The sequence below is a fragment of the Eleutherodactylus coqui genome, chromosome 8 (assembly GCF_035609145.1).
Source record: "Eleutherodactylus coqui strain aEleCoq1 chromosome 8, aEleCoq1.hap1, whole genome shotgun sequence".
NCBI lineage: Eukaryota > Metazoa > Chordata > Amphibia > Anura > Eleutherodactylidae > Eleutherodactylus > Eleutherodactylus coqui.
This window is the reverse complement of record NC_089844.1, coordinates 124,221,384-124,234,620: the sequence shown is the minus strand read 5'-3', so window position 1 is coordinate 124,234,620 and position 13,237 is coordinate 124,221,384. Positions and strand designations below refer to the sequence as shown.

General features: G+C 44.6%; 1 protein-coding gene across 8 annotated transcripts in view; it reads left to right on the top strand.

Annotated features, from left to right (window-relative positions):
- SUN1 (Sad1 and UNC84 domain containing 1) overlaps positions 1 to 7,124 on the top strand; it is a 47,911-nt gene extending 40,787 nt beyond the window's left edge. For 7 of the 8 annotated variants that reach the window (XM_066576361.1, XM_066576363.1, XM_066576362.1 and 4 more), the window contains 3 exons: positions 3,476 to 3,643; positions 3,730 to 3,822; positions 5,183 to 7,124. In XM_066576361.1, the coding sequence (XP_066432458.1) occupies positions 3,476 to 3,643; positions 3,730 to 3,822; positions 5,183 to 5,296 (375 nt within the window). In that variant the 3' untranslated portion in view covers positions 5,297 to 7,124. The remainder of the gene's footprint in view (positions 1 to 3,475; positions 3,644 to 3,729; positions 3,823 to 5,182) is intronic. The other variant, XM_066576365.1, reaches the window with a different exon arrangement.
- Positions 7,125 to 13,237: the final 6,113 nt, after the last annotated feature.

The following is a 13,237-nucleotide window of genomic DNA, read 5'->3' as shown; positions in this document are numbered from 1 at the left end:
ACCTGCAAGTATCCTTAATTATGCACTATTTTTTTCCCCCTCAAACCACAAATGGCACCACCTTGAACTTCTGTGATAAACAGTGTGTGTGTGTGTGTATGTGTATATATATAACTTTTTTTTATTAGGAAAAAAACATTTTTTAACAGCTTTCTCTGGAATGGCTAAGTTCGGAACAAAAATGTTAAAGGGGTTGTCCGGCCATAAACATCAGGTCTCATTACTTCTGTTTGCCCAATACAATGCACTTTGTAATATACATTGTGCATTGTAAATTAGGCAAACAGAAGTTATTCAGTTACCTTTAGGGTTGCCCCCCCCCCCCTGTGTTGCTCCTCGGTTGCCATGGTTCCTGGTTCCAACAAGTCTCTTCTCCTCTTCTTGTCGGGACGACCGGGGACGCGCCTCTCCAGCACAGCTCTGCGCATGTGCAGAAGAACTTCAGCCTGGGAAGCTCAGTTCTGCCTGCAGGGGAGGCGTGTCTGCTGGCTCTTCAACTCCAAGGTAAGAATGAGAGGAGGGGCGGGCTCTCGTGGGGAGGGAGGGAGGGGGGAGGAGGAGGATGGATGGATGTGTGCAAGTGGCTGTCAGAAGTCCCGGGGGGGGGGGGGGGGGTTGGGGGCAGTGATGTGTGTGTGTGTGCGCGCAATGTCAGGAGACCCGGGGGGAGGGGGGTGCAGTGGCGCGCGTGTGTGTGTGTGATATGTCAGGAGACCCGGCTGTCAGAAGTCCCGGGGGGAGGGGGGGTGCTGTTAGTGTACTTGTCTGTGGGCACTGTATAGGGACGCTGTGGAGGGGGGGACTCTGGGGGGGTGGCATGTGTAGGGGGGTACTGTGGGGGGGGGCACTGTTGAGGGGGGACTGTGGAGAATGCTGTGGTTGGGGGGAATGAGGGGGGCTACTTTGGAGGGCACTGTAGGGGTGACACTGGGGGGCATGTGTAGGGGGTACTGTAGAGGGCACTGTGGGGGATCATTAGGGGGGCACTGTGGGAGAGTGCACTGTGGGGGAGGGTCATTGTGAGGGGGGGGTCGCTGTGGGAGGGGCACTATGAGGGCATGTGTGTGTGTGTGTGTGTGTGTGTGTGTGGGGAAATGTTTTGTTTCACTTTAGCAGGGGGGGGGGGGCAGTAGGTAGCCTTGCAGTGGGGGGCTGCAGGAGAGTTCTCTCTGGGCTCTCCCCAGCCCCTCTCCATTCACTATACACTGTGCTGCTGTTTACACTCATGCCAGGATTTTATCGTGAACCATGAGTGTATAATGCAGTCTCCCCTGGCCACACCCCCTCTGATTATAGTATGCAGCAGGGGGCGGGGCCTGGGCGGGGAGAGACTGTAGAGCAGTTCAATAGAGGTGGGCGGGGCTAGGACATGAGCTGAGGGAGGCCATGAAATCCTGCCTTTTCATGCCTCTTACTACCATCGGGAGCGCGCACACAGAGGAGGGAGAGCGCAGAGCATGTGAGAAGGCAGCACAGAGGCGCCATCTTTGAAAGCTGCAGTGAAGATCAGATTCTAAGGTAAGAAACTGACATTGCAGCTGATCTGCTGGCCGGTTTGAGCCCCCGTATGATGTGTGTTACTATCCTTACTGAAAGGGAAGCAGCAGCATTATAAAAATTTTTACTCTGTGTGGCCGGACAACCTCTTTAATGTTGTTGTTTTTTTGGGGATTTTGCTTTAACTTTTATTGGAACTACGGTGTTAGGAAAAATGTTATAAATCTACATATTGCTGACGATCACCCCATGGGTACACCCTCCACCCACCCCACTGCTCCCTACCCGCTCCTCCTCCCCCTGCTTCCTAACTCCTCCAACCCCCCCCCCATTCTCTTTCTGTATGTCTCTAAACCCTCTATCCCCTTGTTGACTATGTCTAGTATAGTAATAAGTTCACAGCATCAACTCAAATGTAGCAGTATACCAGTCTGGCCCAGGGCGTAAGCGCCCCTCACAGCCTTGGGGCGGGAATTCTACAAACAAACCCACAACGACAGACTGATCTGAGACCCCAACCCATATGGGGGATTCAAAAAGGCTACACTGTCTTCCCCCACGTTATGATGCTGTACTGAGTTATATTGCGTTTTATTCTGTCTGTTAATCTGTTTTACCTATTGGAAAACCAATAAATACATTTTGAACCATAAATCTACATATTGTGGAGAGGATGACACTGAATGTTTCTGAGATATTTACCATTAATCTATGGCTCTTGGTGACTTTCGAAAAATGGATCTCCCCTTTGCACACCAAATTTCCTGTTTCCAGAGGGTCTTGGTGAATGATAGTATAGTTGGGACTCTTATAGGGGTCTTTTCACCTTGAACACTGATAGCACGTCTAGATCTCCTATTAGGCCTCATGTCCATGGGTACACATCTGCAGCAGGTCACCCGCACGCGTGATCCGCGCCCCATAGGGATGCATTGGACACCCGCAGATAGTTAAATACCTGCGGATGTCATTTCCCCTTGAGGCGCAGATTGCGTGTGCGGGAAATCACCTGCACCATGCTCCATTTTAGTGTGGGTCTCCCGCGGGAACGGCTCCCGCAGGCTTCTATTGAAGCCTATGGAAGCCATCTGGATCCATGGCACACCCGCAACTGAATTCCTGCTATCCGGCGTGGGAGAGCAGGAGTTAAAAAAAAAGTGCATGGCACGCTGCCGGCGTGCCGAGCACATCCGCCGGGCCGAAGAAAGAAGATCTGGCCGCGACTGAGGGCAGATCCGCAGCGTCCGGACAGGTAAGTAATGCATACTTTTTAGCCTCATGTCCGCGGGAAAGGAGGGACCCGCTGCGGGATTCTGCATGAAGAATCTGCGGTGGGCGTGATTTTCCCCGTGGACATGAGGCCTTCATGTCTGGTCATTGGAGGTCCGACTCCTGGCACTACATTGAGGTTTAGAACAAAGGGGCAGTTTCACTTATGGAATCCTTTCTTTGAAGCTCTCCTAAGTGCCTGTTGTATGATACAAGGCTTGCTTCGGTGCACAGAGCAGAAGCGTTTTCACAGTGCTTAAATGCAGACAAATTACTTGTTCTAAAAGTCTGAACTGCCTCAGTCACTTGACTAGGGCTGAGCTGCAATGTCAGACATGGGCTGCAGGTAAGAGTGGCGCTATTTCTAGATGAAAACAGTGTTTTGTTTGGGGGGGTCTTTTTCCGTGTGCAATCTCCTATCTCGTGCTACCTCTTGAACATAATTCCTAATGTATCAGCATTTTTGTATTTCATTTGTTTAAACCCTTTTCACAAAGTTGAAACATTTCACTTAACCCTTTACAATCCAATGTTGGACCTTGACTGACATTCAGAATTCCCTACATGGCTTTGATGTCGGGCGAAGTCCTACACGTGTTTCTAACATTATGCAGGACAGAGCTCCGCTGTTGGAGGCTGTCCTCCATATCTATATTACACACTGCAGTATAGCATTGTGCGAATAGTGACTTATGTCTTCCTCTTTCAGCCTGACATGTACCCCGGTAACTGCTGGGCCTTTAAAGGAACTCAGGGATACTTGGTGGTACGACTTTCAATGGAGATTTTTCCAACTGCTTTCTCATTGGAGCATATTCCAAAGTCTCTCTCCCCAACTGGTAATATCACAAGTGCGCCAAAGGATTTTGCCGTATATGTAAGTAAAAGGAGTGCTGTATGATTAGCATTTCACAATCTCACATTCTCGCCTTGAGAAAGCTGATCTGTTTCTCTGTTTTAAAGGGCTTGGAAAACGAGTATCAAGAAGACGGTGTGTTATTGGTCCAGTCTACGTACAATGAAGCAGGAGAGCCTTTGCAAATATTCCAAGTCACGGTAAATTGGGCTTTATTTCGCCTCTAATTTATGAAGTTTTGTGTCAAACAACCACAGAAGTACCAACAGTTTACTTATGAATGTATTAGTGTAGGTATGGGGGTGTAATAATAAACCAGTATTATAAAACTATGCACCCTGGTGTTGGCACATGATGATGGCCAACTGGAATCCCTACTGATCCCCAGGATGAAGTGCCGCAGCACACGTTTAAAGGGGTTGACTCGGACAGCCACTTACTGCCATGATTTACTTGCTGCAGGTCCCACTTCCAGAAAACTGCAACAGGAGCCATCATAGAGTGTCAATCCATTCATGTTCATAGGAGGAAGGTGCCGCAAGCAGGGGTCCTACGTCAATGAGCAGTACAGGGCATGGAGAATAGTTATAACTTGTTACTACTATTTGTCTTTGTTTTATGGGAGAAATGCAGATTTGCTTTATAGAAATATAGCATCGGCAGTACATATGAGAGGACCTAATAAAGATCTAAATGGTGCCAGGTTTTTCCTCCCTCCACCCACTCTATATACCTCGGGCCAAGTCTCTACCCCATTTCTCCATAGTAGCTGCGTGGACTTCCTCCTCAGTATGTGTACCCTTATGGAGAACCCTTTGCCATGCATTTGCTTTTTAAGTGCAGTTTTCCTTATTGCACGATTTTCTCCTAGCAACTAAATCCGCATAACATCCTATATATCAATCATAATGAGTGACTGTTATTTCAGTCATTACATAGTGTCATTTGATGCAGTACAGCCTTGTGTGGCGCAGAGTGCTAAGGCAGCAGAAATGCAGTCCTAAACTCTTACTCGGGACCTGAAGGTTGCGAGTTCAATCCTGGCCTGGTTCAGATAGCCGGCTCAAGGTTGACTCAGGCTTCCATCCTTCTGAGGTCGCTAAAATGAGTATCCAGCTCGGTGGGGAATTTTACTTGAAAGCGCTGTGGAATACGTTGGTGCTATACAAATAACAAGAGAGATCCTTGGTATCTTGAAGTATAATCCCCTCTTCCTGGGTCCATGAGGAGTCGGCCAGTAAACTTTTGTCAAGCAGATAGGTATAACATTTGACCCATATAATACATTTACTATGTTATGAAATTTTATATCTCCACTATAGCCCATTGCGTCAGAGCAGATCTAGATATAGAACACTCCCTCCTAGGTTGGGGCATTACCAAAATCTAATTCTCAACCATTGTTCTCTGCTTTGCCACTCCTGGTGTACTTCACAAGTATGACAAGATATGGGGGAATTGGTTGCTAGCATTTCTCTTGAGATATATTCCTTTTTCCCAGGGTAAAAGACAGATAACTTCAGTTTTTGTTTTTTCTAATCCTTTCTTACAATCCTGCAGGAAGAGAACAGGAAGTCTTTCCAGATTGTGGAGCTGCGGATCCTCTCCAACTGGGGCCATTCCAACTATACTTGTCTGTATCGCTTCCGAGCTCATGGAACTCCCATCAACTAACCCGAAAAAAATCTATTCACTAAACAAACACTTTTAAAAGTTGTAAATACTGAAACCCTGGAACACTGGAATATATCAACACAAGGGGTGAGAGAATTGTTCTATAGAGGATCCACAAGGCCAAAATAAAGAATATTTCTATACAAGAAGAATAAACTTCTGCCATCCAAGTCCATTTGATATGCACTTAGCAGTTGCCAGAATGTGTTTTTTTTTTTTTTTCTTCTCCAAGCTTGATATGCTGCATGCCAATCACTCAGGATTGAAAGGCCAGTTAGCGGGAAACCATATCATCTTTCTATGGAAGCCCACTGAATGGTGCTAGAATATATAGATCACCTGAACTGGACCGCACTGCATCACTCAGTTATAGCAGAGCTCGATTTCCAGATTACTAATCTGGTTCAACTGAAAACATGGACAGTCCTCCTATCGTCACTGCTGTACGAAGTGGCCGCTGAAGACCTTAGTAGACAAGCAATAAGCGAAGACACTTTAGTGCAGAAGTAACCAAAGCTTGTTTCGAAGACCACTTTGCCATCTTTTTATTAAAATTTAAACCGTTTGGGGGGAAACACTTGCACTTTTGTTACCTTTAACTGGCTTAACTAGCCCAAAATGAGAAATACTAGTCAACATGTCATTGGGTTGTCCTCTTCTGCCAAGTTAGTAAAAACTGTATTGTGGGAAAGTTGGAAGATATCTTGGTATGGCAGTAGCTTTCCTAGAGTTCTAAATGACAACTAGGTTTGATTAGGCGGCAGTTGAGTGCATAACCTCACTGTCGATTTGAGTGACGACCTCTTTTGATGTAATGGTGGTCACGTTGGATGTCGCCCTACTTTCGTAAAAATTCAACCTTGGGTTGCTTACAGACAGCTGCAATGCTGCAGAAGGGTTTTCGTATCTTAGTTATAAGACCCATGCAGTTTAATGGAAGCAAACTTGGGCTTCTTGTGGATATAAAACAGACATTAAAATGTGGCTGTATTGCAGCCTCCTGACACTAATCTAAAAATGATTAAAATTCTTACAGAAGGGGACAACTTTATATATGTCATGTTTCCCTTTAAGGTTTTGTTTGAGGTCTACCCATCTCAATACTCTTATCAAAATAGTATTTAGGCATAGCTATAGAGCTCTCTGAACAAGTCTTTCACCCCCCCAACAATATGTACAATTTCTACTTCTGCTCCATCGGCATCTGTTCTTCTCTGTCATGTTTTATTTGTATATTTTTAAATTATTTTGAAAAGCTAGCCAAAAATAAATGTCATATTTTTATGTATATATTTAGAGACCCTTTTTATAAAGATACTAACGCCTCCGCTTTTGAGGTACGTCACAGATATTTACTGTGCTTTTTGGCGCTGAGGTTCATACATCTCTATAAAAACAAAAACTGGAGAACTCCGCTGACTGGCTTTTTGAATAGAGTTTATATATTGTATATTGCACAATAGTCCAGAAACCTTACAATGCAAGTGATGGCCTATTCATGAGATGTACAGAAATAACACTATTACATAGGCCCTATACTGCTGGGTGGGAGGGGGGTGTAAAGGGATGTATCAAAAAAAAATTTTTTCTTTTTTTTTTTTCCAAAATAGAATAAAAAAAAAAAAAAAAAAACTAATTTATTTTTAAAGATTCTGCATAGGACTGTGCAATGTATTTTTGTAAAGGCATTTTGAGCGGTTTTCTTTTTCAGTACGTGTTTTGCTTTGCTCTATATTGATAAAATATTGAAATGTTTTAAATAAAGTTTACTTTTTGAGTGCATGTAATATTTGGAAAGTTAAATAAACAGTGTACTACTTTTCTGTAATCAGTAGCCTGTTATTTAGTATCCCCCTTGCATGGTGGACTACTGAGTGATTGCTCTGCATGATGTCCAACCCACACCGCTGCCACGACCATCAAGGTGCATACCTGGCTTGGTCGAACATGGATTTTCATTGCAATGGGAAGAGGGATTCTGGCGGCAGCTTGGGTCCTGGTATAACAGGTGAATGTTGAGATGCAACACACCTGATCCTTGTTACTTAGATTTGCTGATGGAACAGTCTGCAGGTCCCCCATGCACATCAGGTTGAGGATTGCCAAATATATTCAGCAGTATCCATAAACCAGTATCCAGCAGAGTGCGTCCTTGTTCCAGTTAAAAAAATATTTATTTTTTTTAACACGTTGAAATCAATGGGGGAAAAAAACTGATCAGTTCATTTCAGAAACTTTGCAGGGATGGAATAATATATAATAGCAGCCTTAAGGCCCATTTACTCTAGACGAACGTTGGGCAAACGATGCAACTTAAAATCCTGAACGATGCTTGTTCAGTACTGAAGGCTGCTGTTTACACTGAACGGCCGCTGCTTAAAGTGAATGGAGAGGGATAGGGGAGAGCGAGGAGAGAAATCTCCTCTGGCTGCTCTGAGCGATTCAGCGATACTCGCTCCTGTGTGACAGCACGGGAGCGAGTACATGCAGGGACGAGTGTCGGGCATCGTTTGCCCAACAGTCGTCCCGAGTAAATGGGCCTTTTTAAAAAGCAGAAGGTTTTTATTTGATTTTTGAATCTATTTCACCTACTTTAGTGCAAAGTGACAATAGCCAAAGAGGGCTGAAAAACCCTTTCCCATAATGCCAGGCTCCGGCAGAACAATCTCGCATAACACTAGCTGATCACTCGGTATAGAGCATAGCCTATCTCTGCCTTCACTACTGTGTTCTGGAGCAAAGAAAGGGGGAGAAGGGAGGATTATACTCTATACAGAGCGCTCAGCTTGTTCTGCTGGAGCCTGTATTGTCAGAGTATAACCCTCCCCATTTCTGGAGCCTGTATTGTCAAAGAGGCACTATTAGTATGGGGAGGGGGTTATAGAGCGGGCACTAATACTGAGGTCAATGAGTAAGCACTGTTAGACAGTGGAGCCACAGAGAGTGCAATTACTAAATGGGTTCACAGAGGGAGTGCTATTACATTCATTGTTAAAAGAAAAAAGAAATCCCTTCCCTAGGAGTTGGGATGGAATGAAACTTTCTGTGTGATTGTAAGGTGCTTACAGTATCCGAGCAAAGGGATCACTTATTCTGGAAAACTGAACCCTTGCCCTTTTGTATATGTCCCGCTGTGTCTAGATTTTGCCCCTGCTTTGAAGTTGGTCATGGGTTATTTTGTATTAATCGATCAATTGAATTTTAAATATATATATATATAATATATTTTAGTTCACGTACCATTTATCGCTTTTGTCCTCTCATTTTGTGCAGTTCTCCCATGGCTTTCAATGGGGCGATAGGACATGCTGTGATGTGTTTTCTGTATTGCATCACAGTGCCATGCAGGAAAACATAACTAATGTGAATGAACTCATGCAAAAGAATGGATTTCATATTTGTGCGTCTCGCAATGCATAAATCTTGTGCTTTTTGCATTGGTAGTCCCGCGGGCATTCTACATTTATCATTGCAGAATGGTCGCAGCAGCTGCGCCATCCGGCACATCAGCAGCAGAGGAGAAGATGCTGAACAGGTAAGCAGGGGTCACCGGCCGGGCCCTGGGTTGAACTCCGCTGCGGGAATCCTGCATGCGGGGTCTGACCCACCTGTGTGCAGGCGGCCTAATAAAACTCTACATCTGCAGTTGTAAGATAAACCTAGATTTCAAGCAAACAAAAATACAGATCTGATGATGGATAAAAGAATACTGAAGTGAGCCCAGACTTAAAGGGGTTTTCTGGGTTGATTTAGAGAAAAAAACAAAAAACGGACAATTGTGGAAAACCATGAAAGAACATCTCCACATTGCTTCAGATACCTGCAAGCTGCAGGATCTCACTTCCTCCCTCCTGGCTCTGTTGTAGTCTAAGTTCCATGTACAGACTGACAACTGCAGCCAATCATTGTATACCGTTGACACCTTTTAATTGGCATCCTCAGTCAGTTTGTATATGAAATGTCACTGACTGCATCTTGTGAACAAGCTGGCCGGATGAACAGGCGATGCGGTGGGGGACTGGAGCCGGTGAAAATATATTCTTTCACTTTTCACAATCGCCTTTTAGGTAATTTTAAAAAATCAGCTCTGAAGGCTTTTTTTTTTTTTTTCTTCCAACCTTCATGTCCTACCGTGTTTCCCCGAAAATAAGACAGTGTCTTATATTAACTTTTTGTTCAAAAAGGTTTAACTTTTGTACATATATAGCTGCCTGGACACTATTTAAATTGACTTTTTAAATTAACTGTTAGCAGGGCTTAAAGGGGTTGTCCCGCGCCGAAACGGGTTTTTTTTTTTTTCAACCCCCCCCCCGTTCGGCGCGAGACAACCCCGATGCAGGGAGGTAAAGAAAGCTCACCGGAGCGCTTACCTGAATCCCCGCGCTCCGGTGACTTCTCTACTCACCGCTGAAGATGGCCTCTTCCTCCGTGGACCGCAGCTCTTCTGTGCGGTCCACTGCCGATTCCAGCCTCCTGATTGGCTGGAATCGGCACGTGACGGGGCGGAGCTACACGGAGCTACACGGAGCCCCATAGAAGACTGCAGAAGACCCGGACTGCGCAAGCGCGGCTAATTTGGCCATCGGAGGGCGAAAATTAGTCGGCACCATGGAGACGAGGACGCCAGCAACGGAACAGGTAAGTATAAAACTTTTTATAACTTCTGCATGGCTCATAATTAATGCACAATGTACATTACAAAGTGCATTATTATGGCCATGCAGAAGTGTACAGACCCACTTGCTGCCTCGGGACAACCCCTTTAATTTTGGAGTAGGGCTTATATTTCAAGCATCCTCAAAAAGCCTGAAAAATCATTTTGCGTCCTCAAAAATTCTTGTAAATCATGCTGTCTTATTTTCTGGGGATGTCTTATTTTCAGGGAAACAGGGTACTAGCGGCATGATATGGGGGTGTATCTGCATCTATGTACTGGTAGGGCAGATGCAACTTTTAATGCGTAATAAACTGAAATAAATTTATCTTCGCCCCCTCCTATCCCACAGTGGTTTACGTGGGATACGTTTGTGGGCATCAGTCCTTATCTGCTTGGTCTTTGCCAGACAGAGTTTTTGATGTTGCATACTTTGGGATGTCCATAATAGGTTCTGCTGAACAGGACAGCCAGGTCAGAAAACAACAGCAAAGCACAGACACCTGGCATGCTGGGATTGTGAACTCATAATCATCTGGAAATAGTCTCAATCACTGTCGAGCCTGTTAGCCAAAGGAACCATCTAATGAGCCTACTATTTAGCACATTGTAATTTTGGTTAAGGGCTTTATGCAGAACTGCATGAGAGAGCTAAAGGAGTCAATTTCACTGACCCAGACATCACGTTCAAAGTACTTGAGCGAAATCATCTGCTGAGGAAGATTTTGACATGCCAGAATATCCTGAGTGTTACTAAGACTTGATTAGTCCTATTAATTTTTCTATAGGAAAATAAGTTGATCCGGGCCTTGACCTGGTTGCTGACCAGAGGGAAGCCTCAGAACCTACCTCTAGGGGGCCTAGGGCCTACAAAGTTGATGAAGCTATAACAATGCAATAATGGCAGAGTAGAAACTTCCTGAAAAGCCTTCAGTTCTATCAGAAGAAGTTCCACACTTTATTTCTCCTGAAGGAAGAGGAGTTCAACAGTTTGGGACTGTTTCCAAAAGTAGACATGGCTATAGCTAGACTATGTAAATGCAGTGTAATGCCTGCTGAGGATGGATGCAATCTTCAAGATCCTAAGGTTTGCAGGGCAGATTGTGCCCTTAGAAGGAATGATTCTACAGTATCTGCAGTGGCTTTAATAGATAATGAGGTGCATTTCTTACGTAAAATGTGTCAGCTTGAGGATGACACAGACACAGTTGTGCAGAAAGATGAAATAGTAAAGGCCCTCTAATACAGAATGAACCATTTTTTGAATGATAATGAAACGAGCGAGCTAACAATGTATCTTCTGGTACAAACAGGATGCCCAAGCGAACTCTGACATTATTTTCTTGGCCAAACAAGAAATCAGAAGGTCTAAACGGACCCTAGAGGCCTTCAAACATTTCTTTTTGGTGATCGATTATCTTTGTGATGCAACATACTAACAAGCCAGATCTATGGCATTGTCCACCACAGCAAGGAAAGCGGACAGTTTCTCAAAGTTAATTTGTGTGGCCTCCCGTGCAAACCTGAAAGACTCTTCAGTCCTGCACTAGACCACATAATGGAAGACCTACCGAATAAGAAGAGTAAGTCATTACCCCCAGTCCTTCCGTGGCTGAGGCAGATCTCAGAGAGCTCACCAATCGAGGTCATTTATTTTTCCTGTGGGCAGTGAAGATGATCAAGATGTGCCATGGCTCAGAAAAGGAAAAGCGAGCAGATTTCTGATGCCAGAGGTTTAGCAACCAGCACCCCAGTTGCACAGATTCCTGTAGGGGAGCATCTATCACTTTTCTTCCAGGTCTGATATAAGGCGGTAAAGGACCTTCCAGTCCTACATCTAATCCAAAGAGGCTACGGGATAGAGTTTTTAAGAACACCTGAAGACAGGTTTGCCCAGACCTGGGCTCTTTCTGCAGCGAAGCAAAAGTTAGTAGTGGAATCTATCACACAATATATCAGCGAGATATCGTTAGAACTTGTTCCTCCCAAAGAAGTATAATCAGGTGTTTATTCTCTAGACTTTCGAATCTGGAGGAAAAGAGGAGACTGGAGATTAATCCTAGATCTGAGGTATCTCAATCACTTTATCTAGAAGAAACATTTCAGTGTGAAAAGGATAGTCAGCCTCCTCTGTACTTCAGAGGAGACCATATGATGGCTCTCGATCTCAACGACGCCTACTTCCATATTCCAATAACAAGCAGCGGCAGACATTATCTCAGGATAGCAGTCATAATCAGAGGAAGAATAAGACACTTTCAGTTTACAGTCTACCCATTCAGGATTTCATCAGCCCATTTGTATTTACAATAGTAATTCCAGCAGTGGCTTCTCCTGTCAGGTCTAACCATAATTCCTTATTAAACTCTGTCATATCCGTCTGCCAGCTCCTGCTCCCGGGCGGCGGCTCCACAACGCCTGTGGACAGGCAGCCGAACATGCCGCAATTTGTTTTCCGCATGTGATTTCACACGGACGAATCGTGGCCGTCTGCCTAGGATTGCGTTTTCTAATTTAGAGAAAAATTTTGTCCTAGTGGAACCCGAAGGAGCTAAAAAGAAGGCACACACTATCTTGACAAACTCGTTAGTGGAGTAATATAAAGGAAAGCAGCCTCACTCGACCCTGTTGATATGGACGCATCCCAATCAGGTTGGGTAATGCATATAGAAGAGTTGAGGATCCAGAGTACATGGACAGTGGTGGAGCAGCATTACTCTTCGAATCTGAGAGAACTCAGAGCAGTCCGCCTTGCACAACTTCATTTTCTACCACAGATCTGAAAAGAAGCCATTAAGATAAGAACAGATAATGTAACAGTGATAAGTTATAGAAACAAACGGGGTCACCCAATCTTATCCCTTTCAGGAAGAAGCAGACAGAATTTGGTTTTGATCAGAGAGGAATCTATCCCACCTGATTGTAGTGCACATTTGTGGCAGTCTCCACACTGGCAGATCGGTTAAGCCGAGGCTACTCTGTGGCAGCAGAGTGGTCAATGAATCCACTGATTTATTCACCAGATCACACTCAGGTGGGAAAAGCCAGCGATAGATCTTATGGCATCACAATTCAACACCAAAGTGGAGACATTCTGCTCCCTGTACAAGGAGGACATTTCCTTGGTGGTGTACTCTATCCATTCTGTGGAGGGTCAGGCTGGCCTACATTTTCTCTCCAGTTTCCATGATACCAAATGTATTGATGAAAATCAGGCAAGACCAGGCCTAGATGATGGCCATAATATGGTTCTTGCTAAAAAGATCATGGTTTACCTAGTTCATATA